General features: G+C 35.0%; 1 protein-coding gene across 1 annotated transcript in view; it reads right to left on the bottom strand.

Moving 5' to 3' along the window:
• Positions 1-4,077: 4,077 nt before the first annotated feature.
• The window catches only part of LOC103778943 (contactin-5-like), a gene marked incomplete at its 5' end in the record, with an annotated part of 33,603 nt that continues 14,815 nt past the window's right edge, over positions 4,078-22,865 (bottom strand). Inside the window, 2 exons of the mRNA XM_008946561.1 lie at positions 4,078-4,224; positions 17,925-18,128. Coding sequence (XP_008944809.1) covers positions 4,118-4,224; positions 17,925-18,128 — 311 coding nt within the window. The remainder of the gene's footprint in view (positions 4,225-17,924; positions 18,129-22,865) is intronic.

The raw sequence follows: 22,865 nt of genomic DNA, 5'->3' as shown, positions 1-22,865 counted from the left end.
TCCTTCCCTGCCCGTCCTTCCTAAAGATGATGGCTTCCTCACCAGAATTTACCCAAAGAACAAGGACATAATCTGTCTTCCTGGTTCATATAATAAACTTAAGTTCTGATAACGAAATGATGGACTTGTTAGAAAACCAGGATTATCTGGACTATAAAAAACAACCTTATTACCAATAATAACTCATTTATTTGTTTTACAAAAAAAAATTACCTTGTCTTTTTAAACAACAGAAGACACATGCAGTGAAAAGTGTTAGTCAAAAGCAAATATTAACATACTTTCAGTGAGATTATTCTTTTTTTTTAGTATAGATGTTTTGACTTTTTCCATTCAGTAAGTTTTAAGGGTTTTTCTGTCTTTTTTAAATTATTATTTTAACAGTAGTTAATGTAAATCTCAGTTAGGTTTTAGCAATTATGTAAAATAAGTAGTTTTGTTCTTATGAAAAAGTAAAAAAATAGATGATAATGCTTTGCTATTACCAGTGGGTTTTTGTTTTTTTTTAATAAAATGCTCTTTAAAAAAAATGCAATCCTCTATCTTGTTAAAAAACAAACAAAAATTTTAATTCTTCTAATGATATAAACAGGTGACAGATAACCTGTCTATATGTTATACATACAGGTATATATGAAATAGCAGAGATGGAAACATAAGTTGTGCAGACATGTAATGAATACAGCCATAAAACCAACCTTTCAACAAGCTGGCCGACAAGAATATCCAGCATAAAGCACAAAATTGCAAAATTGCAAAATGCACACTCTAATATATAATACAGTAAGTTTGATTTGTCTCCTCTTGTCTGTCTTGTCTTCTGTCATACCTCAGCAGTAAGTCACGGATATATTCAGTGATTTCTTAGCCAGTGACTGATGCTCATTATAAGCAGCATTATCTAATACAAATAATTTTGAGGTATTTCACTCCTGTATTCCTTTGAATTCTTTAGCAACAACAAGGTCTATTTATAAGTGGCATCAGTAACAATATTTTCACTTTTAACTAGACTCCCTACATATTGCTTGGGTCAGAATAAAATCCTTCTCAGAGAATTTCTGTCTGTCAAGCAATTAAGATATTTGATTTTATTTTGGAGACAAAAGCTGCACAGCTCAAATTTATTTCATTCCTACAGCCACAGTGACTGGCAGTCCTAAATAAACACTACTAATAAATCATTAATCTGTAACTAAAGACTAGGCTTTTTTCTGGAATATTGCCAAATGCCTACTTCAAGAAATCTCTGTGGAACGTCTGTCATTCTCACAATTACACCGGAGAGAGAAGAACGAGTGTTTCAGACAGCTAAATTAAAGCATGAGAAAAACAGTGGCACATTGGTTTTGAGACTATAATAACTTCTGTGTTATTTACAATGAGAATTCAAAACACCAAATCTCAAAATGCTAAATAGAGAAGGAACAAATTAGTTGTTGATTCAGTTTGGTACCGGGGACCCATGGCAATGTAACAAGAAAATAGCCTTACAAGCTATAATAGGAGATGGGACCAAAAAATGAAAATGACAAAAATGAATGGGAAATTTGATGTATTTCTACCTCCCACCTCAGCCTCCAGGTTTCAAATGAGGACTGAAATGTCATTCATGTAATTATTACCATATCAGGTTGAAAGTAATTTCAACTCAGCTGATTTGATTGTGCATTAATGGCTGCGAGAAGAAGATAAGGTATATGTGTGGTAAAAATAGCTGCCCATTACAATAGCAGTAAATGGGGTCAACCTACTAGATAACCTTAAATTCCTTGATTGATCATCTGGGTTTTGGTGTTTTGTTTTATTTTTTATTTTATTTTGTTGTTTTTGTTTGTTTTTAATTAAAGGTTAATGCCAAATATGAATGTGAAAATAAGCTAATTGAACCCTTTTTTGTCAACTTTCACCTTCCTCATGGCTGTTTGAATACTGATTGACTCTTTTTGAGAGAGTTTACTAAATCTCAGGGCACTGGTGATGGAAGGTATCAGTAGCTGCATTTCTTTCCTGTCAGTGGTGGTTATGACAGACAACAAGTGGCTTACCTTCTTTTCACTGGAAAGTGTTAGCTGACTTGTAATCTGTCAGCAACTGCAATTTAATTCCAGCAAAATGAAGAAAACAAGAGCTAACATGTTGGTTACTGTTTCAATCATAGCTAAGAGTCTAAAACGACCTCATTGCCAACTATTGACCTGGCAGAAAATTGGTCAGTGTTGTTGACAGAAGAGCCTGGAGCCTCTGCAGAACAGCCCTTTTCCTCATATAGTTTGGCATCTCAGGGAATCTCTCCATTTATTGCTTTTCTGTCCTTTCTCATGTACGTCTTTCCTTATCTTTACTACATAAAATGTAAGTCTTGTGTTTTATCCTACAGAAGTTCTCCCCTCACATTTGCTTTCTAAACTACTGCTTACATTTAGGCTGGGAATGAATTTGCAAAAGTTGTTGTCACTATCTGATGGCTCCCTATATATGGGCTATGCTCTCCCATATTTTGTGTGAACTGGTTTGACTATGTCCTGTCTCTCCTTGAACTTCACTGAGCCTAAATAGATACAATTAAAATACTTTGTCAGAATATCTAATTGTTTATGAATACTTTCTGTTGACCTACTCACTGAGAGAATCTGGATGTTGGTCAAACAGAAAGCACAGACAAGAAGAAAAGCCCATTTAAGACACACCTCATCCAGCTCATAAATAGGAATGGTAAAGAAAAATTTCAACAAAAAATTTCAACATAAAAATCCAGTGACCATTGACACATGAAGGTCACAATGATTATAAAATAATTTTTAAAGACCTCTGAAGTAGTAGTGCCAGGCTCTGAAAGATTAATCTGGAAAACCAGACCTGCCAAGCAAGCTGGAGTGGTGAACCATAGGAAAAGAGACTTCTGTCTGAAAACTGCTTTCTTGTATCTGTTTTCTATTTAGGTAAACAAGTAAGAGGAATTGGTGTGGGAGATACAGTACTCCTCAGATACAACTGATTTGTGAAGTTACTCTGCAGGAGGTACAAAACCAAATCCTTTTACTTTTTCTTAATTAAAGCCAAGCTATAAAAACACTGTATGTGCCTTGATAAATTAGAAAACCAAGCAGGTTATATGAGCAGCATGACTTTGAGAAGTGGAGGGGAGATGTCCAAGAGGAACACAATTGTAGAAAGTAATGGAGAAGAACTAAATACTGTGAGATTTCTTTCAAGCCCCACTCCCTTCCCAAACTTTATGGGATGTTTTTTGAAAAAAAACCTACCTGTTATATTTGTTTATATGTCTCTAAGTGAAACATCTCTGATGCAACACCTGGTTTTAGCTACATATATGTACAGAAGAAGGAATTTCTGTGAATCACTAGAATCGCTTCTTAGTTTTGACTGTATAATACCCTTGCCACCCTTATTCTTAGCAACAATAATAATAGTAATTGCCATGACAAAATTGAAATGTTATCAGTTTCAGCCTATGTTCCGTAATCTGAACAGCGTATGGAAGAAATTTCACTTCTTATTTGTATGAAATTGCAAAGAGGTATTTGTAAAACCTTTCTCTCACTAAACTCATTTATCAATAAACTTATAAAAAAAATCCTTGACATGAATACTAAACAACTGTTCTCTAGCAGTGCTATTAGGTCAGGTAGAAACTAAAAAACTGGCACTGCTGCAAAATGTGGTAGAACATGTTAAAAATATTGTGCTTTTACAAAACTCATACATTTTAAGGAAAAAAAATGTTACCAATATTGTTCATTCTTCCACTATGGTATTTTAGTAGAATAAACTCTAATTCATGGATTTATGGTATTACAGTGAATAAATGGGTGGGTCTGGTAAAATTTTCATTAAAAAAACCTTTCCTCTTGTTGTTTACAAGAGCACACATTACTTTTCATTTTGACAGTCTGTTAACTTGAATGAATTACTCTCCACAGAAATGGCTGGGCAGGGAATTAATAATTGGCTAGTTAATCAATTGGTTACTTTGAATGTGCAGTGTGCAGTAAAGACTGACTGGGAAAATGAAATCCAGCAAAATAATGAAACCACAAATTGGGGATGTCACATCTTAATAAACAATGATGTCTAATTTTGAAAGAATCTGTACTTACTTGCCAAGTGCAAAACATTCCATCTTAACAGTACTTCCCCTTGCAGCTGTAACTGTGTAAGGAAAATGGACTTCAATTTTTGGTTCATATTCCCCCATCACACCTGGAAAATAAGGAATGTTTGAAATATGAAATACTGTTAGTTTTCCACTTCTTGAGATTATCACAGAAAAATCCCATGGCTTGCCTTATGAACCTGCCTGTCAGTAAAGCTAGTAATTGATGGACACAGTTTTGTTTGATCTGATATGGTCTGGTCAGGTCCAGTACATATTCTAAAATGCTCTTCAGGGTTACCAGTGGCACAACAGTGAGCTTAAGAAAAAGAATTTATTTTCTCAAACATGGAAAGATTTTTTGAAAGATTAAGATCTTTTCTGGAAAGATTAAAGCAGTCAATCACCAGTGGAACACCTCTCCTACGAGGGCAGGCTGAGAGAGTTGGGGTTGTTCAGCCTGGAGAAGACTCTGGGTAGACCTTGTTGAAGCTTTCCAGCATCTGAACAAGGCTTACAAGAAAGCTTACTTTTTCCAAGGGCTTGTAGTGATAGGATGAGTGGTAATGAGTTCAAACTGGAAGGGGGTAGAGTTAGATTACAAAATGGAAAGTTCTTTACTGTGAGGGTGGTGAGACCCTGGAGCAGGTTGCCCAGGAAAGTTGTGGATGCTCCCTCCCTGGATGTGTTCAAGGTGAAGTTGGATGGGGCTTTGAGCAACCTGGTCTAGTGGGGAGTGTCTCTGCCCAGGGAAGAGAGGTTGGAACTATAATCTTTAAGATGTCTTCGAATCTAAACCGTACTATGCTTCTAGGATGATTCTTTAATAATCAGTTTTAGAAAGGTAAGAATTTTCATGGACCAAAACTTTATTTACCAATGCAGAGACAATGATGACAAATAAAATAATATATCATTATATATCAGTTCAACTGAGGACCTTCTAAGCTGAGCAAGAAAACTGAAATAATGTAAGAGTATTTGTGTACACTGATACAAAGCAGATATGCAGACACATACAAAAAAACCTCCACATATTTAATTTTCAGTCACCCTTTTAACTTGGGTGATGATTCATTTTATCAGAACAACACGCTTAGTACTGTAAGACAGAACAAGAAAAACTTTCAAGAATGTGAAAAATAGAAACATTGGAATCAATAGAGCTATCTGGAATTTGCTGTGGAGTGACTTACAGCTTTGGAGAATCACAAGAGTTTAAGAAATGAGATATGATCAGAGAAGGGAGACAGTCTATAAAGCAAGGTGAGATGTTTGTACTTCTTGTGACTTAAAGGAAATATAATCAGCACAGCAGGAGAATAGGACTCACCTGTGCTTGGTTAGACAGACTACTGGCGTAAACAATACTCAAGAACTAAAATCTATATTAAAGTAAGAATTGTTCAGATATTTAGACGAATAAAATGTGTTTTGTAGGCACAGTTGCAACAAGATAAGTCTAACCTAAATCTCTAAAAATCAGTCAAGAGTGTCCAAAGAATTCTAGAGTAAGCAAATAACAAGAGAGGAAATTACAGGAGAGAAAAAAAGAAAAGAAAAGAAAAGAAAAGAAAAGAAAAGAAAAGAAAAGAAAAGAAAAGAAAAGAAAAGAAAAGAAAAGAAAAGAAAAGAAAAGAAAAGAAAAGAAAAGAAAAGAAAAGAAAAGAAAAGAAAAGAAAAGAAAAGAAAAGAAAAGAAAAGAAAAGAAAAGAAAAGAAAAGAAAAGAAAAGAAAAGAAAAGAAAAGAAAAGAAAAGAAAAGAAAAGAAAAGAAAAGAAAAGAAAAGAAAAGAAAAGAAAAGAAAAGAAAAGAAAAGAAAAGAAAAGAAAAGACACACTGAAGTAGGGGAACATGAAATTTGCAGGTGAGAGAAGAAAAATAACCCAAAACCTATTAGAGGAAAAAATAACATCTAAGGTTGAAATGGTAAAACATATACTTCTAGCCCTTCAAATGTTCCTCCTGGGACTCAGGATTTTCTAGCAGGGCTGTGCTCTCTTCTGTTGTCTCACAGGTTCCTGCAGCATGACTCTAGGAAGAAGTCTAAACATATCTATATTTAAATATGTCTTTGGGAGTTTAAATTTAGTTAGAAAATCTAAATGTGCCTAATAAGTGAATTCAATAGCAGAAGTAGAATGCATAAAATGTTTTTAATTTAAAAACCATATTTCCATAAATATTGTGACTTTATAAGTAGAAGATTTCTTATTAAACAACATGTACTAGCATTAGTGGCCTATTTTTCCTCAAAACCTTGAGTAAATCAATGTTTTGATATTGCTTTATGAACTTGTGTAGAAATACTGTTTGTTGTATTAAAAGGCAAACTCTGAACTAGTTCTGTCATTAAAGCTTAAAAGGCAATTTATTTATTTTTTTTTTCCTAGAAAAAAAAAAAGGAAATTAACCTTTATGTCCTGGATATTTAAATAAGGTCAAGGTGTTAACTAGACTGTAGTCAGTTAAAGTTTTCCCTAGCCTAGACTGAAGTAATTCCTAATCTAATCTGTCATAAAAAAATATATTCCCATTGGTTTATACTATGTCAATAAATTTAATAATTTAATTACACTCCTTGTGGCTTCTTTTTACTGTTGTCTGGCTTCTTTTCTGTGTGGTTATGAATACCAGCTTCTTATTAATTTCAGTTGTCATTGACAATTTTATAAGATATTTGTCATATCCACTTTTAACTGTGTCTTTTACAAACTGAAAAATCCCGACTATTAATCCTTCCTTACTGTGAATCTTTAATAAACTTCTGATGACTCCTAGTGCCCATGTTGCACCATTTCAGGTTCCATTCTATCATGTTGAGATGGGAAGATGAGAATCATACAGCAATATTGAAGCTGTAGATCTTTCTATCACAAGTTTTCTTCACTTTTTTGTTTGTTTCCTGTTCTTTTCTTGTTGCTTTCCTCATCATTAAGTTCTATTTGTCTTTTTGCACTTGAGCTCATGTTTATTCACAAGGGCACCCTAATCTCTTTACTGACAATATCTATCAAAGATTTTGTGGGTTTAGGTTTAGTTATTATAATAATTTATACTGAGTGACATTATTTGTCACATTTCCACTCTATTACCATTATATCCTTTTGCAGCACTTCACAATTAGTTTTAAATTTTACTATCCTTAATAATTTTATACCAACAAGCTTTGCTACACGTGTGTTCATTTTCTTTCCAGATGGTTTATGTGTGGAATGAAGTCTCAGAAAAGTATTCTCTGGATTTACTGACAATCTTCCAGTTCCCTAAAATGATCAGATGCTCCTAGAACAGGTGGAATTTTTTTATCTGTTGTTAATTCCAAATGAGGCTGTCCTTCAACCCTTCTGAGAATTACATTTCTTTGACAGCCTTTGATGAGTGACCCTGTGAAATGCTGGGGTCTGAACCCCGAGCCCCCAAATTAAGGTTGACATATGGGTGATTCCCACAACCCTTCATACAGAGGTGGTGAGTTTGCCTTATAGCTTCCCCCCAGGGTGCGGCTGGCCCTGCAGGGAGAGCCATAAGGGAAATGAGCCCCAGGGGTCCCGCACTGAGTTGACAAAGGTCAGGTGTCTGCTTGGGGATAAAAGCTGGGACCACTTGCAGGGAGTCAGGAGTGTCTGTCTGTGGAGTGCACTCCACAGAGCTCCCTGGTTCAGGGCAGACCTCCTGACTCTACCTGGAGCTGGGCCCCGGTCTGCTCAAGGGAACGTGGGCGGATCAGGTGAGAGTCACTATATGGGCACCTTTCTCTTATGTGTTCAGCTTGCTGGTCTGGCTGTTTCCCATGCCAAGTGCGGGCAACCTCGGGTCTCTGTTTGTACCACCTGTTGTGGGCCGAGTCGCGTCATTTGTGAGATCATTGGGGGTGGCATCAATTATGTACCAGCTGATTGATCTGTTTGTACCCCCAGAGATCATTCATGCAATGTCCTTCTTGTCTACAATACAGTCTGTGTATTGGTTCATCTTCCTGCTGGTGGTGGTATCATTTTTGTTGAGCCTGGTCATTGGCAGAACACCCTGTCAAGAGCTATTTGAAATGTAGTTACACAGTGATACTTTGACCATTCCTATTCCTGTTCTTTAATAGTCTTTGAAAAAGTTCTACACAGACTGAAGTATAACTCTCCTCTTTAAAAGCAGTGTCTGTGACTGTATGCTAAGATTACTGTATAGTCTGTATGTGATAAATACAGTCCTACTAATTGTACATTTCTGTGTATTTTTCATCAAACACCTGACACAGAAGTCAGTTTACTGGTCTGTAGTTCCACAGATGTTCCTAGTAAACCTTCCTTTTTTTTTTAAAGAAAAAAGCACCTTTTCTACCTATATTCCTTCCAGACCTGAGGCCTAGAGAAGGAAAATAATACATCCCACTTCCTCCTGTATATGAGTTTGGCCTTGGGGATTTGTTAGTATTGGAATGTTAACTTTTCTTGTACTGAAGATTCAACTTCAAGAACTTGAGTTTTGACAGCACTACCTCCCTGAGCTCACTTGTAGAGTACACTACTGAAAATGGTTCATTTAGGTTTTATGATGCAGCCTTACACTCTTGAGTTGTTATTTGGAATTTCTGGCATCTGCTGACTGTACATCCTCACCGGCAGGTTTTGTGATTCAATTAATTTTTTTAAGGTTTATTTTGCTTTTGTGTAATACTTTGTTCCTGAAAATTATTATTGAATTGTCACATGCTAATAAATATTTGCCCTTTCTAGCCCTAAAAAAAAAAAAGTAATTTAAAATAGGATTAAATTATTCTTGTCTTAAAAATACTACAGCATTTATGAACAGATCTGAGGGACAGTATTATCTTTCAGATCTTATGTTTTTAACTTACATTAACTCCTTTTACTAGGTGTAATCTGCACAAGTATTGAATATTCTTTGCGGGTCCTGCCATGTTTTCATATTCCTAATTAAATGCTGATCTACTAATGCTTTGTACCATGTCCTGTTCTTTTGGGTTATTGTTAGACTAGGAAGTGACATGCCTGCAGCAACTGGCAGAAAAATCCAGAAAAATTATTGAGCAATTTTTTGGTGTCCCTATGAAAATGAGGAAATAAAGGCCTATTACTGCAAAAGGATATTTTTCATCCTTATTATTTATCGTCTTTGAGACCAAGGAGGCCATTACAGTTGCATAGACATCAATGGAATTATCAAGGCCTTACTTTTTCATGTTATACTATAATCATTCTGCTATGGCTGGTGTACCTCCAGGCTCTTTATCTTTTCCAGTTTCTCTTTTGGTCTAATGGTAAAACAACTATCATCTGCATTTTCATCAAGATTTTTGTTCATTTGTATCAGGTGCTAAAAAAACCCTGAACTTTTAAGAAATATTGAGGCTTGAGTTATGTGCATTATAATCAATCTCCCTCAGACTTATATATATATGACCCTCTTTCAGAGGCTTGGATAAGGCCATAAAAATGTCTCTCAGTCATTTTTTATTTCCAGTTATCAAACATGAAAAATAACAATAAATAAAACTGATCAGCGCAGAATGAAAACGTAATAGATGGTTTTCCAGTGGCTAACAAATCACACAGTTCATGTGGTCTGAGCTCTATAGAGGAACAGGAAGCCGTTCTCAATGTTCCCCTGCTCTGTCTTCCCATGAAAATACCTCCTTTCAGACAATCTTTTACCTTCCCAGAGATGACCCCCATGATTCAGTGTTCCTTAAGTTAATCAGTCAGTTTATCACAATCCTGACTTCACAACCTGTGCCTTTCATCTGAGTTCAGATTTGGGATTGAAAGTACTGAATTTGTGCTTAGTATGAAACACAGCACTTCAAAATAAATCTAACCTAATAGATCTCTGAATTTTGTCTGGGATTTAAAAAGGGATTAAACACCAAATTTTCCTGTTTGTTCAAGCAAATTTTACCCCTGGGCTTTATTCGGAAAAAACAGAACACCTTATAGTTCCCAGGCTCAGTGTCTCTGCCCTTTCAGTGTGTATGAGAAGGAAAGCTTTCCATGTTTCTGTTCAGCCAGGGTCTTCCTTGTTCGGGTAAAGCTGAAGAGGGCCACGAGGAGGGCCACGAATATCATTCAAGGGCTAGGAAGCCTGCCGTATGAGGAAAGTGTGAGGGAAGTGTGCTTGTTCAGCTTTGAGAAAAGAAGGCTTAGGGAAGACCTTATCTCCATTTTCCAGTATTTAAAGGTTGTCCACGAAGAAGATGGAGACTCCCCTTTTTACAAGGAGTCACATGGCAAAGATGAGGGGTAATTGGTACAAGTTACTCTGGGGGACATTCTGACTGAACACAAGAGGAAAATTTTTCTCAATGAGAACAATCAGCCACTGGGATAATCTCCCCAGGGAAGTGGTGGATTGCCTGGCATTGGACATTTTTAGGATTTGAGTGGGCAGGGTGCTCGGCCATCTTGTCTAGACTGTGCATGTACCATGGAAGGTTGGACCAGATGGTCCTTGAGGTCCCTTCCAACCTGGTATTCTATGACATTCTTATACAAGTTTTGAGCTATAAATTTATCCTTTAAGAAGCCCTAAAAATGCTCACATGAAATTGCACTCTGCAATGCACTAAGTGCTAAAGTACCAACAGTGTTTTCATATGTTGCTCAGAAAGCATATACCTGCATGGAAAGAAGTCTTGACTGAATTTTGTCTTAATATCAAAGAAAATTTGGTCATTCTCTTTCCGGGAAAAAAAAAGTGTCTTAATGAATATAGCACAAGAAAGGAACAAAGTCTTCTTTAGTTTAACTAGGGGATAAAATGCTCATGTATATCTAATACCTGATTTTACATTTAATATCTAATATATATCTAATATATAAAATATAAAATAAGGTCACATTCAACCAAAACAAAATGTTTAATTAAAGGTTAACCAAAACTTTCCTCTTCCCACTTTAAATTCTATCTTTATATTATACTCCATTTCACTAGTCCAGCAGTTACTCTCTGAACTCTGTCTAGAAAGCCCTTTCTAGAAATAGTATTCCTATCTTGAAATATTTCTAAAATCAGTTATTTCTAACTAATAAACATTGTATATGTATGTCATAAATACACAAGAAATTTCTACCTTTGTTAAACACTGAACACAAGCAAAAGCACTTCATTTTCAGCGGCTATGTTTTAACTGAAGTAAAGGGAATTTGGGCCAAACCCTAGGGACACAAAGGCTTATAATAAGCAATGAGGTGAGCGGCAGTCTTGTCTTTAGTTCTTCAAACATGAGGCTAAAATTTCTAGTCTAGAGTTTGGGCTGCAGAGATCTGTTTACCTGTTTGAAAGCATCAGGCAGTAATGTGCCTATAACCAAGATTGCTGCCTCTCTCTATGTAGAGAAGTCTTTACTGCGTCATAACTCAGACTTCAATCCACTAAATTTTTCACATATATGTAATTTAGCATCTAAGCTCTTCTGCTTAATCCAGTGCATCTGGTGTTGGATGAAACCAAACGTCACTGCTGGGACATTCAGCGGTGAGTGAGGGCATCTGAATGGCTTCCATACTGCAGTGTACAGCTTATATCCAGTAAGAAGACTGGTGCATACACAGTTGCATGGAGACATGATAACCTGAACATTTTCACTGACTACGTATCTAGATAATTTTTCTAAGCAGCCATACATGTCAAGAAAATCAGGATTCCACTACAATAAACAACTTGCTTGCGAAGCCTAAAAGGGTGAATCAACAAAAAATGAAAAGAACTACCATTGCTTTTTTTTTTTTTTCTTCCATTTTGTTTTTACAGGGGAGGAGATTGTGCTGAACTTGGCACAAGAAATCTGTGGCAGATTTGTTTTAGGCATTGCTGGCCAATGTTTTTTTGTTTTCTCTTCCCAATTGCCTGCTGCTCATCCAGGTCAGGCTCACAAAAGCTACCCAGAAACCTGGAAAATATTATTTAATCTAAACGATTAGGAGGGGGAGGATCAAATTTTCACAGGGATTCTAATTATCTTCCTGATGGCATGTTCACAGTTCTTGAAGAACCTCATTTTTCTTATAGTAAATGACATAATTGTTTATGCTTCAAATACGACCTTAAGATTCGTTTTCCTTGCAGCCTGCACTCTTCTCTTTGTTTTACAGGATAAAAACAAACTTCCCCTTTTCTGGTTAGGTACAAAATGTGTCAAAATCATTGCAGTGTCCAGAGAGGAATTTTTCATTTGATTCTAATCCATTAGGATAGAAAGTAGTGTTACTCTAACATTTGTTGCTATCTAATTGACTAGAAAGAGCTTCCTAAATGAGAAGTGTGTTTCAGCTGAAACCCGTTATATAACCGTGCAAATACAAGCACTTATTATTTCCTCAATAGAAAGCTCAGACTAACACTAACATTTCTCCTCCATTAGGAACAGCTACTGAAGTACACATACTTTTAAACCCAACAGCAACAAATCACCCTTATACACTTACTACAGTCCTAGCCTCAGACAAAATTTCTGTTGTTCACATTTAAATTATTTCACTATGTTGTCAAGAACACCAAACTGACAAGTCATTCTTATTTGACCATTATGCCATACCCTATGATTGCAGAGCAAGCAGTTGCTTGTGAATTTCTACCTAAGATACTGAGACAGTGAGAGACATAATGTTAGGTATGGCCATTTTTAACAATCTGAAACCATCCACAACTATAAAGGTTATTTTCTTTATCAGTTTGTACAAGTTTTAATTAATTCTTAATCCTGAGTCGGATTTAAAGGATCATTTTTTCTCTGGTTCATTTATTTTATGCTTTGTATACTCTGTGTATGCATCAGTTAACTCTTTGCTTTGTGTAATAGTTACATAAATCATCAGGAGGAAAAACAAAACAGAAAACATGAGTGCAGAAGATGTGCAAAATGTTACATCTCTAGTATCATAAATTACTTCAGCTAATTAAAAAAACCCTACAACTTCATTTCCAGCAGAGAAAGTTTATAGAAAACTGGTGGAAAAACTCAGAAATTAAACTCCTTGTAAAAGATTATCTTAACAGACCTCAAAGTGAACTAAACTCAAAGGAAACTGTTTCACAGTGTAAGAGTTCTTGTTTTACACTGGATGCTGGATCATAGTATTTTCCTAACCTCTCCTAGTTTTCTTCCTAAAACATTCCCCTGGATTCAGCCCTTATATATTGTCAAAAGACCATCCCAGGATGTTTTCTCTATACTTTTTTAGTCTAAAACTTTTACAAATAATGTCTTTGAACTTTTGTGTGCTGTGTGATATTATTCTTAAGCCATGCTACAATCCCTATAAAACACTCTGTATAAGAGCCCTCTATAAAATTTACTGTCTTCCCATAGATTTTCACTGAGAATTTTAGGTGGGAGGCCCGCTGGTGCTGACTGCAAGAGGTTTTCTAAATGGAAATAAACATTAATAAACATAATAAAATAAACATTTTGGGAGAAAAATTAAAAAAAGGCAAATCAAATAACCCCTGCTCCTGCATCTTATTATATATGTCCTGATTTTCTTTTTTTGATTAAAATAAGATTGCACTGGGGCTTTTTTTAATCCTGACTTCATGGAACTATGGTGACATGGAAAAAAACTTTGACGATCAAGGTTTGCATTCAGTTACAATAGAATATGTCTGGTCAGATAAACCAGCCTCTGTTGAGGTAGAAACCAATTTGCTCTAATGGAAGACAGTAGAAAGTATCCTCTGATGTCTGAAATTGTGCAGGTTCCTTTTTTTCTCGAAATGTCATCATAGCAGTATCTACACAGAGATAAAATGAAGAATTACTTAAATCTTTCCTGTACAGTAATAATATTAAAGTTAACATCTTTCCAAGAGAAATAAAGAAGATAAAAAAGGAGGAAAAACTGGAATGAAAACGTGTGAACTTGAAATAACTGCCTTATGCTATCAAGGAGTCTTATACTCCCTAGATTTGTATTCCCTAAGTTTGAAGAAGCTTTCTGTTTGTTTTTATTAGTCAAGATAATTTACTGTTCCCAGTGAGCTCCTGAGCCTGCAAAGATTCATTTTAACAACCCTGTTTATTATTTGTAAACAGTTATTAAAGAATTCCTCAAAGTTTCTAATGCATTATAAAGGCAGTTAATGAAATGATGCATTATTTTTTTTTTTCTGCTAGAACATTTTATCTCAGACAGATTTTTGGAGTGTTTTTATAACCCAGCTTGAAGTGGAATTGAACTGTATGAAAAGACTGATTGTCAAGGACATCTGAACAAATGAGATATTCATTTTATTCACAAGCCATTGAGGGATTTCTTGATATTTTTATTTAATTTTCTTCATACCAAGGAGCTAAGTTACCCTTTGAGACATATCACTAAAGAAATAAAAGATTTATAATGGCCCAGAAAGTTCCTACATTCTTGAAGAATTTGACAGAAAACCTTAATATTCCATTTCTTCCTCAGAGATAAAAAGAGACCACTGTTGTCATAGGAGGTTTTTATTTTTGTTGCAAGCTGTCCAGTCCCCTGCTTACAGGTACTGTTTATATATTAAAATATGAGAATGATGATAAATAAAGTAGAATATTTTTGAGTTAATGACACATATGTCCAGAGAATACAGACTAATATAAATTGTTTTATTTATACACTGACATTCATAAAAGCTGTTTAAAACCACAACCTCTTTCTGTGGTTTCTGACAAATGTGCTGACTGCATAGGGTAATGTCAGTTGTGATGACAACCATTAGAAGACAGAAAGCTGTATGATTTTTAAACTTAAGTGAATATTTGAAAAGCCAAAAGTGATTCAATCAATTTTATAAACAAAAAGCTTAAAAAAATCCCAGCCACATTTTAAATCATATAACAGAACTCAGTGACATGGTGTCAAGTAAATTTACAGGTACTTTGATTTTTTTTTAATGTCATTCTTAATTTCTTACTTCCTTATTAGAATCTATACTCGGCTGTTTCTTTCTAGACAAATTGATTTTCTTTATCTCTAATGAGCATCTCTTTTCAGCAGCTATATTACCCCATATTTTGGAGTATAATGTACATATATATTTAAAATTCTGTCATCGCCCTATAGTATTACTTAATGAACAAGCCAAAATAACCTAAACCAATTTCTATCAAAAATAAAAAGTACCATTAATGGAATATTTTCATAGTGATCCCAGTGACTTTTTAAAAGGTGCTTATTATTGCATTCTGTGGAGGAGGTAAACCAAGGCAGATGTCCGATATAATAAATATGACCTGGCAACCGGAATTTTCCTGAACAGTTTTTCAAGGTAGATTTACGAAGATTGAAAGGTTAGGTAGAAAGTCTGGGTCTCTTCACTGAGAAACTTGCTCAGTTATACGGCAGAGCAAGCAATTTGTTAAGAAAAAAGATTTAAAAACTCCACTACAATGAAAGGAATTTTCAGACATACCAATACATAAAAACTAAGGCATGTAAGCCTGGTAGAAATTCATGTTTGTGGAAAAATGAATCAGGAAATTGTTGAGGAGCAGTTCATCTACGTGCAAATGTCTCCTCGATAGTCCAGCACAGTTCAGAAGGTTGGATCATGACAGTTGTTTGACAGCCAGCTGTGAAACACAAATTTGCTTGAGGCTAGTGTATACTATCTGCTTGATATTTAAGAAAATCTGCATGGTTTTGCTTCATAGATTTTGTTTCTTAGCTCAGCGATGTAGGCTGTTCTCTTTACCATTATTTGCTTTATTCTGTTCTTACAGTGTATTGTGTGTTTATGTACTGGTAGTAAGATATGGGTAATTTATTGAATTTCTGTCTAGAAATGGAACTTAATAAAAGCATAAAGAGATATCATACAAATCAATGAGCAATATATTAATAATTAATAGGAAAACAATAGTCAAACTTTTTTTTTTGACAGGGATCAAACTAATTAAAAACACAGTCAATGTTTCTTTTTTTTTTTTTTAATTTTCAAAGGTTGATATTGAAAAGATCAGGTATGCTGAGAGTGCATGAGATTTTTTTCAGTAAAATAAACACCTAAAACACAATAATTCATATAGAAAATAAACCAGGGAAAAAAAGAAAAGGGAAGGGAAGGGAAGGGAAGAGAAGAGAAGAGAAGAGAAGCGAAGAAAAGAAAAGAAAAGAAAAGAAGAGAAAAGAAAAGAAAAGAAGAGAACAGAAAAGAAAAGAAGAGAAAAGAAAAGAAAAGAAGAGAACAGAAAAGAAAAGAAGAGAAAAGAAAAGAAAAGAAGAGAACAGAAAAGAAAAGAAGAGAAAAGAAAAGAAAAGAAGAGAACAGAAAAGAAAAGAAGAGAAAAGAAAAGAAAAGAAGAGAACAGAAAAGAAAAGAAGAGAAAAGAAAAGAAAAGAAGAGAACAGAAAAGAAAAGAAGAGAAAAGAAAAGAAAAGAAGAGAACAGAAAAGAAAAGAAGAGAAAAGAAAAGGAAAGAAAAGAAAAAGAAAAGAAAAGAGAACAATACAGTGCTCTGGCAGGGGGTTGGACTTGATGACCTCCAGAGGTCCCATCCAAACCCTGACATGCTGTGATTCTGTAAAACATGCAGCTTTTCGCTGCAGAGGCTACATGCTGTGCAGACAGAAATTTCTCCTTGTTACAATGAATAAACATTAATTCTATTCTAAACTGTGAACACATTTCTAATAAACTAAGATCTGTGTCCAGCTTTTGTAATGCTTCTACAGCACAGGACTAGTCTTAGTTCCAGAAAAAGCTATAAGCAAGACAGAAACCTCAGACTTTCTCTCTCCCTCTCTCTCCCTCTGATTTCTGTAAATATGGCTTCACATATTCTGAATTGATGAAATATAATTCTGAAGAACTAGATAGCATCATTAAATATGGAACATGTTGAACAAAAGGAAAATATAGGCACCTATGGAATTATTATTATTTTCAAAGATAACACTATGACAGAAAACAAATAAAAAAGTAATTATAATGTAATAAATATGAATCTTTTTGCTGCAAAAGAGCAAATAAATAGGCATATAGTCCAACAGAGTTGGAATCAGAGTTACACAGTTACACATCATTTATATTGAAACAACATAATGCTCCATAAGAAATAATATTGGAAGGTGCTTTCTTTTGATTTTTAGGAAAAAAAATCCCAAGATATTTTGCAAAGCTGTAAGTATTTAGTTACAGAAAAAAATACTTCAGTTATATGCCTTGATGAAATTTAAAACCACCTGGGCAACTAATTCTCACTGTAATCAAAGATATTGTGGTGTTCTTGATGGTACTTAGTGAATTGAATTGGAGCCTGAAAGTGCCAACAGGTCTTTAGTACAGCAACAGGTAAAATTTTAAGCAATACAATCTCTGTTTTGTTTAACCATCTGTGCCTTGTGTCATCTGAGATGCATGAATATATATGTCCTGGCATCCTACTACCGGTCTGAGTGCCCTCTGTGGTATTTGCCAGTTCTCTGTGGATGATGTCTCAGATGCCTGAGACTATCTCAGTGTGGCAGTGGCCACTTGCATTGAAGCAACAGAACTGACCTCTAAAGTAACAGACATTACCAAGAAAGGAGATTTGCTTCTATTAGTGACAGCATCCGAACAACAAGGATGAGTAACTGTTCTGAACAAAACACATCAAGAGGTGTCAGACTGCAACTTCAGCCTTTGGAGGTCTAAATGTTCTCACAACTGTTAGATGTTTTAAAAGAGACTCTCTCCATTCTTAAGCTGATTGCTGCAGTGAATGTCTACATATACTGACAGGACAATAAAACCATGGCTCTTAATTAACTAGGGTATTTTTGGCTTAGTATTTTTACTTCTATACAGTACCTAGAAATAATGCCTTTCTTACCATCATTTCTCAGTGTCAGAGGTGTAGGAGGACTCAAAACTCTGGCATTTGTCACTGTGTTTTTTACCAGGCATATATAGCTGCCAACATCAGATGTTTGCACCTTGGAGATGTAGAGATTGCCTGTTTCCTGAGAGATGAAGCGTCTGCTATCTTCTGCCACAAAGGATGGGAATTCATTAAATACCCAGCTATAGATGATCTCTAAAAGAACACAGAAAAAAATAAGACAAAGCAATATATAGAAATAATATTGTGTCATGTTAATGGATACACTCAATAGATGTTCATCAACTTCATGTAAATAATCTGAAAAAAAAAAAGCTAAAGGCTTTTAAAACTTTTTATTTGTTTTAGAATTGAAGAATTTTTTTCTCTCCCTGGAATTCTGAAAACAGCATAAGTGTTGAGTCCACAAGTTCCCTGGGAAGACACATTAAATAAATTAAATTATTCAAGAGACTCAGAAAACACACATAAAATATTAGATAACTCCCTTTCCTAGTGTTTCAAATCAAGCCAAAAATATACAAAGCATTCTCTTCTCTACTTGTTGAAATTCACAGTGAAATATATCAAGATGCTTCCTATAGGGCTAGGAACGTGTTTTGCAGGTGTGTGTATATAAAGAGTTTTTATTCTGAACATCTGTTTTTTAAAATCAGCATATTCTAGCAACTGTTCAATTTACCTTGCAGGTAGTTTTACTGCACTAGGCTTCTCCTGCTTCACTAAAGAACCTCAGAACACTTCCTATATGCAGCTGAAATCCCTATGATCAATGAATAATTCCTTAAACCAAAGGTACCAAGTGCTTTGCCTCATAATCTCATGAATTGAAGACATATGAAAGCGATCTTTTAAAATGGCAATTAAATTCAGTTCCTTGGTTCTTATTTTTTTATAAACTGGAATACAGTAAGTTCCACCTAAACATAAAGAAAAACTTCTTTACTGTGAGGGGGATGGAGCACTGGAACAGGCTGCCCACAGAGATTGTGGAGTCTCCTTCTCTGGAGATTTTTGAAACCTGCCTGGACATGTTCCTATGCAAACTATGCTAGATAAACCTGCTTCAGCAGGGGGTTGAACTAGATGATCTCCAGAGGTCCTTTTCAACCCTTACTATTCTGTGATTGTGTAATTTTTATCCCATGAATCATTCTGCTCACCAGAAAAATATATAATTTTCTATTTATACTCATAATAATTTATTGAGAAAAAATATTATTTCCCATTATTCTGTTTGAGATTATATCATGATTTTTTAAAAACCTAGATGCATTAGTGTCTTGGCATTAGGAGCATCAGTAAAGTTAATGAGATTCTAATTTAGCAGGGAATTCCTTGCAGTGAATTAGTCATGTGGAATTCCACCAATTCAGACTTTGGAGCCTTAACCTGATGTATACCTTTTTAAGAGTTGTTATCCTTTCCATTTTATCTTCCATTATTTCATTTTGTCTTCACAATTAAAAAAAGAAAAAAAAATCTTCACTAATCAAACTCACAATTAGCCATAAGGCAATTTCTCCTGTAATCAGTTAAATTGTTGAAAGGACTGACTCCACAATCAGAAAAGCCAAACCTAGTCCAAGTATATACCACTGCTTCAAGATGTAAATTGCTCCATTAGCACAGCAAGCTCCAAGATTTTAGACTCAAATTTCTTAGGTGACTACTTCCAGCTTCAGCAGCAATATGAAGACAGTAATTGCATGTATGTCACTCTGCTTCTCACATAATTTTATCCCCACTGCAGTAAAAATGTTTTCTTGATATAAAGTTGAACATTAAAGGGACAAAAGGGTGAGAGCAAACACCTCAACATTTAAATGTTTCTGTGTGCTTCTCTGCTAACAGTAGGAAAAGAACTGATACAGCTGTTCATGGTGTGAGAAGCGTGAAACACATTAACACCCTAGCTAGGTATATGTCACAGCTAAGTGTGCAGCTTGACTATAACAAGACAGAAAGCATTAGAAATTCCAACTGCTCTGTCTTTTCTAACCTTATGCTGTACCATTCCCTGACACGGTGGTCAGAAAAGAATAGAAAAGCAGGATAACTGCCTTCTAACCAATATAAGCCAACAATGTAAGCATGTTGAATAGACGCAGAATGTTCTGGATTACTTTTGAAGAAGTTCAGTCTAGTTTTAAAGTCAGATGAAAATTTTCTTATGAAAAACTGATGGTATTAGTACAGAAGTGCTTTGTTAAAGGACTAAACATATTTGCATGATAATAGGGGAAGTCTTCTCCAAAACAGGGAATTAAACTACACACACTGACTTTTTGATTAAAAACTTTCCCAGATCTAATTGTATTTCTGAGTGGTTGCACAGGACCCTGAGGAATTCAGAGCTTACAGAGAGCTCTCCGAGTATTCAATAGTTCCTTCCTTTTTCGTTATGTTTCAGGCAAAATACTAATTAGCCCAAACCATTTCTCTCAGAAAATTTCATTGCCACATTTTGCAGAAATGGTTCATGGCAGTATAAAATTCTACAAAGTGGTAATGAACATACAAGTTCAAGGAAAATGAACAGGCTTTAATTGAAGACACCTGTTACCAATTCAAATGGAAAGCAATCAGTCTCACTAATTGCTCTGGCTTAAAAGTAGTTCAACCCAAATGTAAAGTAGGCATCATTGTGGGTTCATTGGTAGTTCACACAGAATAGAATTTTCTCCACTTGTAGCCTAAAAGCATGTGCAGTTGCTTGTTCATTTATTAATTAGAACTACTCCTAAAGAACAGATTTCAGGCTATATATTTTTGTGCCTCTTAGGAAATAGAACACTTAGTCTTTGCAGGTGCTGAATCTGGGGAGGAGGCGATACTGAATTTTATCACCTTCTAAACAATCTTTGCTGTTAAAAATGGAGTCATGGATGAATGAGTACTGGAATAGGGTACTGAGAAAAAAGTAGCAGAACTTCTGCCAAATCTAAAATTCAAAAAAATTATGCAATTATTATAATTAAGATGCAGTTAATGTTCTTATCTGTGCATACTTATATCACTGCATTCCATCTCAGACTCCAAAGCACAGACAAAAGTGCTAACAGTTTACTTCTTAATTGTCAGCCCATTGACATCGAAGGAAATGCTCCTATTTTGCGTTTTTAAAAAGCAAAACTCTGGCAATACACTTTAAAATACCTAAAGACTGCATCTGAATGCTCAGGACTGGAACTGATCTGGAATTCTCAACCTTCTTTGCGGGTAAAAAGCCTCTTACACATTTTATGAAGTTTGTCTCCTATTAGACCTGGTTAATGAGCTCAGCAGATCCTTAAAAATTTTGAAGGTCATTTCCATACAGTATGCATAGGCTTCAGTGGAAATATCTTAGGGAAACTGTAATTTCCAATGTATGCTATGCAGAGCAGTATGAAACAATCACAGCTGGCGTGGGACATTGGGACCCAATGGTTTTCAGATGACAGAACTAGATGGATGATCTTGTAGAAGTGATTTTAAAAAACAGTTTAAAGAGAATGACTTTAATTATGGGAAAATGGGTGTACCTTGACATCAATCCACTGTACAAGTGTCTCACACTTCCAAATTTGCAGCCACAGTAGAGGATGGAACATGCACTGGTGCTCATGTCCTGGGGCTCTGACAGTTCCAAATTTGTATGGTAGCAAAACTAAAACTGCTTTGGGGTGTTTGTTTGTTTGGGTTTTTTTTTTGTCTTCTAACAGGATCATGCATAAGAGAACACCAAAATTGTTGGAATTACATATTAAAATACCTAATAAAGAGAGAATGATGTAGAATAAACATTTAAAACTTTTTTTTTTTCTGTCATCTGTACTACACACAGAGTAAAATATTCTGAAACAACAGTGAATATAGTTACATGCCACAAGTCCCACAGCAGTTCACCACAGATGCATACGTAAGCTTGCAGTGAAATATCTGAAATTCCTCTCTTAGAAGATGGTAAACTACTGAGATAATGTTTTGAATTTCAGAACAAGAAGCCTAAGACCAAACAAATTACACTAGACACATTTGTAGACAGCTCACTGCAGTTGTTAGTGAACTTCAAGCCTGCAGCTTCCTCTAACAGTTTGTGTTAAAAGACTTTAGAACCAGTGTCATTTGGCTAAGCACAAAGCACAGCTATCACTGTATTAACTTCTTAACAGAAAACTGAGCTCCAGAGTTGTATCTCAAGACAGACTGTTAGATAACAATGACCTTCAATAGATTTTGAAGCAAAATGTCAGTGCTACCAAAACCTAAATGAAGTAAACTACAAGTGTAAAATCAGAAAGTAACTACTTTAGGTATGAACCTTCTGAAGTCATCTTCTTCTGAGAAATGATTGAGTAAATTGTTTCTCCTTGCTGTACTCATTTTACTTTCAACTGGGAAAAAAATGAAAATAAGAAACTGTCAATACTGCAGTATACAAAAGTTTAGAGTATTTTTACAGGATATATGCTGAGCTTATTTTTTATTTTTATACCCATCTATTTTATTTTTAATGTCACACCTATGCCAAAACTACAAATATGATGCAAAGCCCTTCTTGAAGATTACAGTTGACTGCCATCACAAAACAAAATTTACACAGATACTGTTCATCAACACAAACAGAAACAGAGAATAAAAAGGCAGAGAAGTTATGAATTATAGAAGCAGACATAAACTGGCATTGTCCTGTGGATTGGGTAGAGGGCTATTCTGGTAAGTTCTGTTATATACAAAGTCTTGATGTGAAAATGATTGCAGTAATTTTGGTAACCACGAAATTGGTATTTTCCTTTATGAATGACTATCCTTGTTTACAGAAGGTCGTCTCCAAAGGCTTTTTACATCTGTTTTCTGAATGTCATTTGGAAAGCCTTCCAAATGTCCAGTTTGTTTCAGTACTTTATTAAGTACTTTTTTGTGGTGTATGTAGGTGAAAATTTGTGT

Source organism: Merops nubicus, unplaced genomic scaffold (assembly GCF_000691845.1).
Source record: "Merops nubicus isolate BGI_N331 unplaced genomic scaffold, ASM69184v1 scaffold10198, whole genome shotgun sequence".
Classification (NCBI taxonomy): Eukaryota; Metazoa; Chordata; class Aves; order Coraciiformes; family Meropidae; genus Merops; species Merops nubicus.
This window is presented reverse-complemented; position numbering and strand designations above follow the sequence as displayed.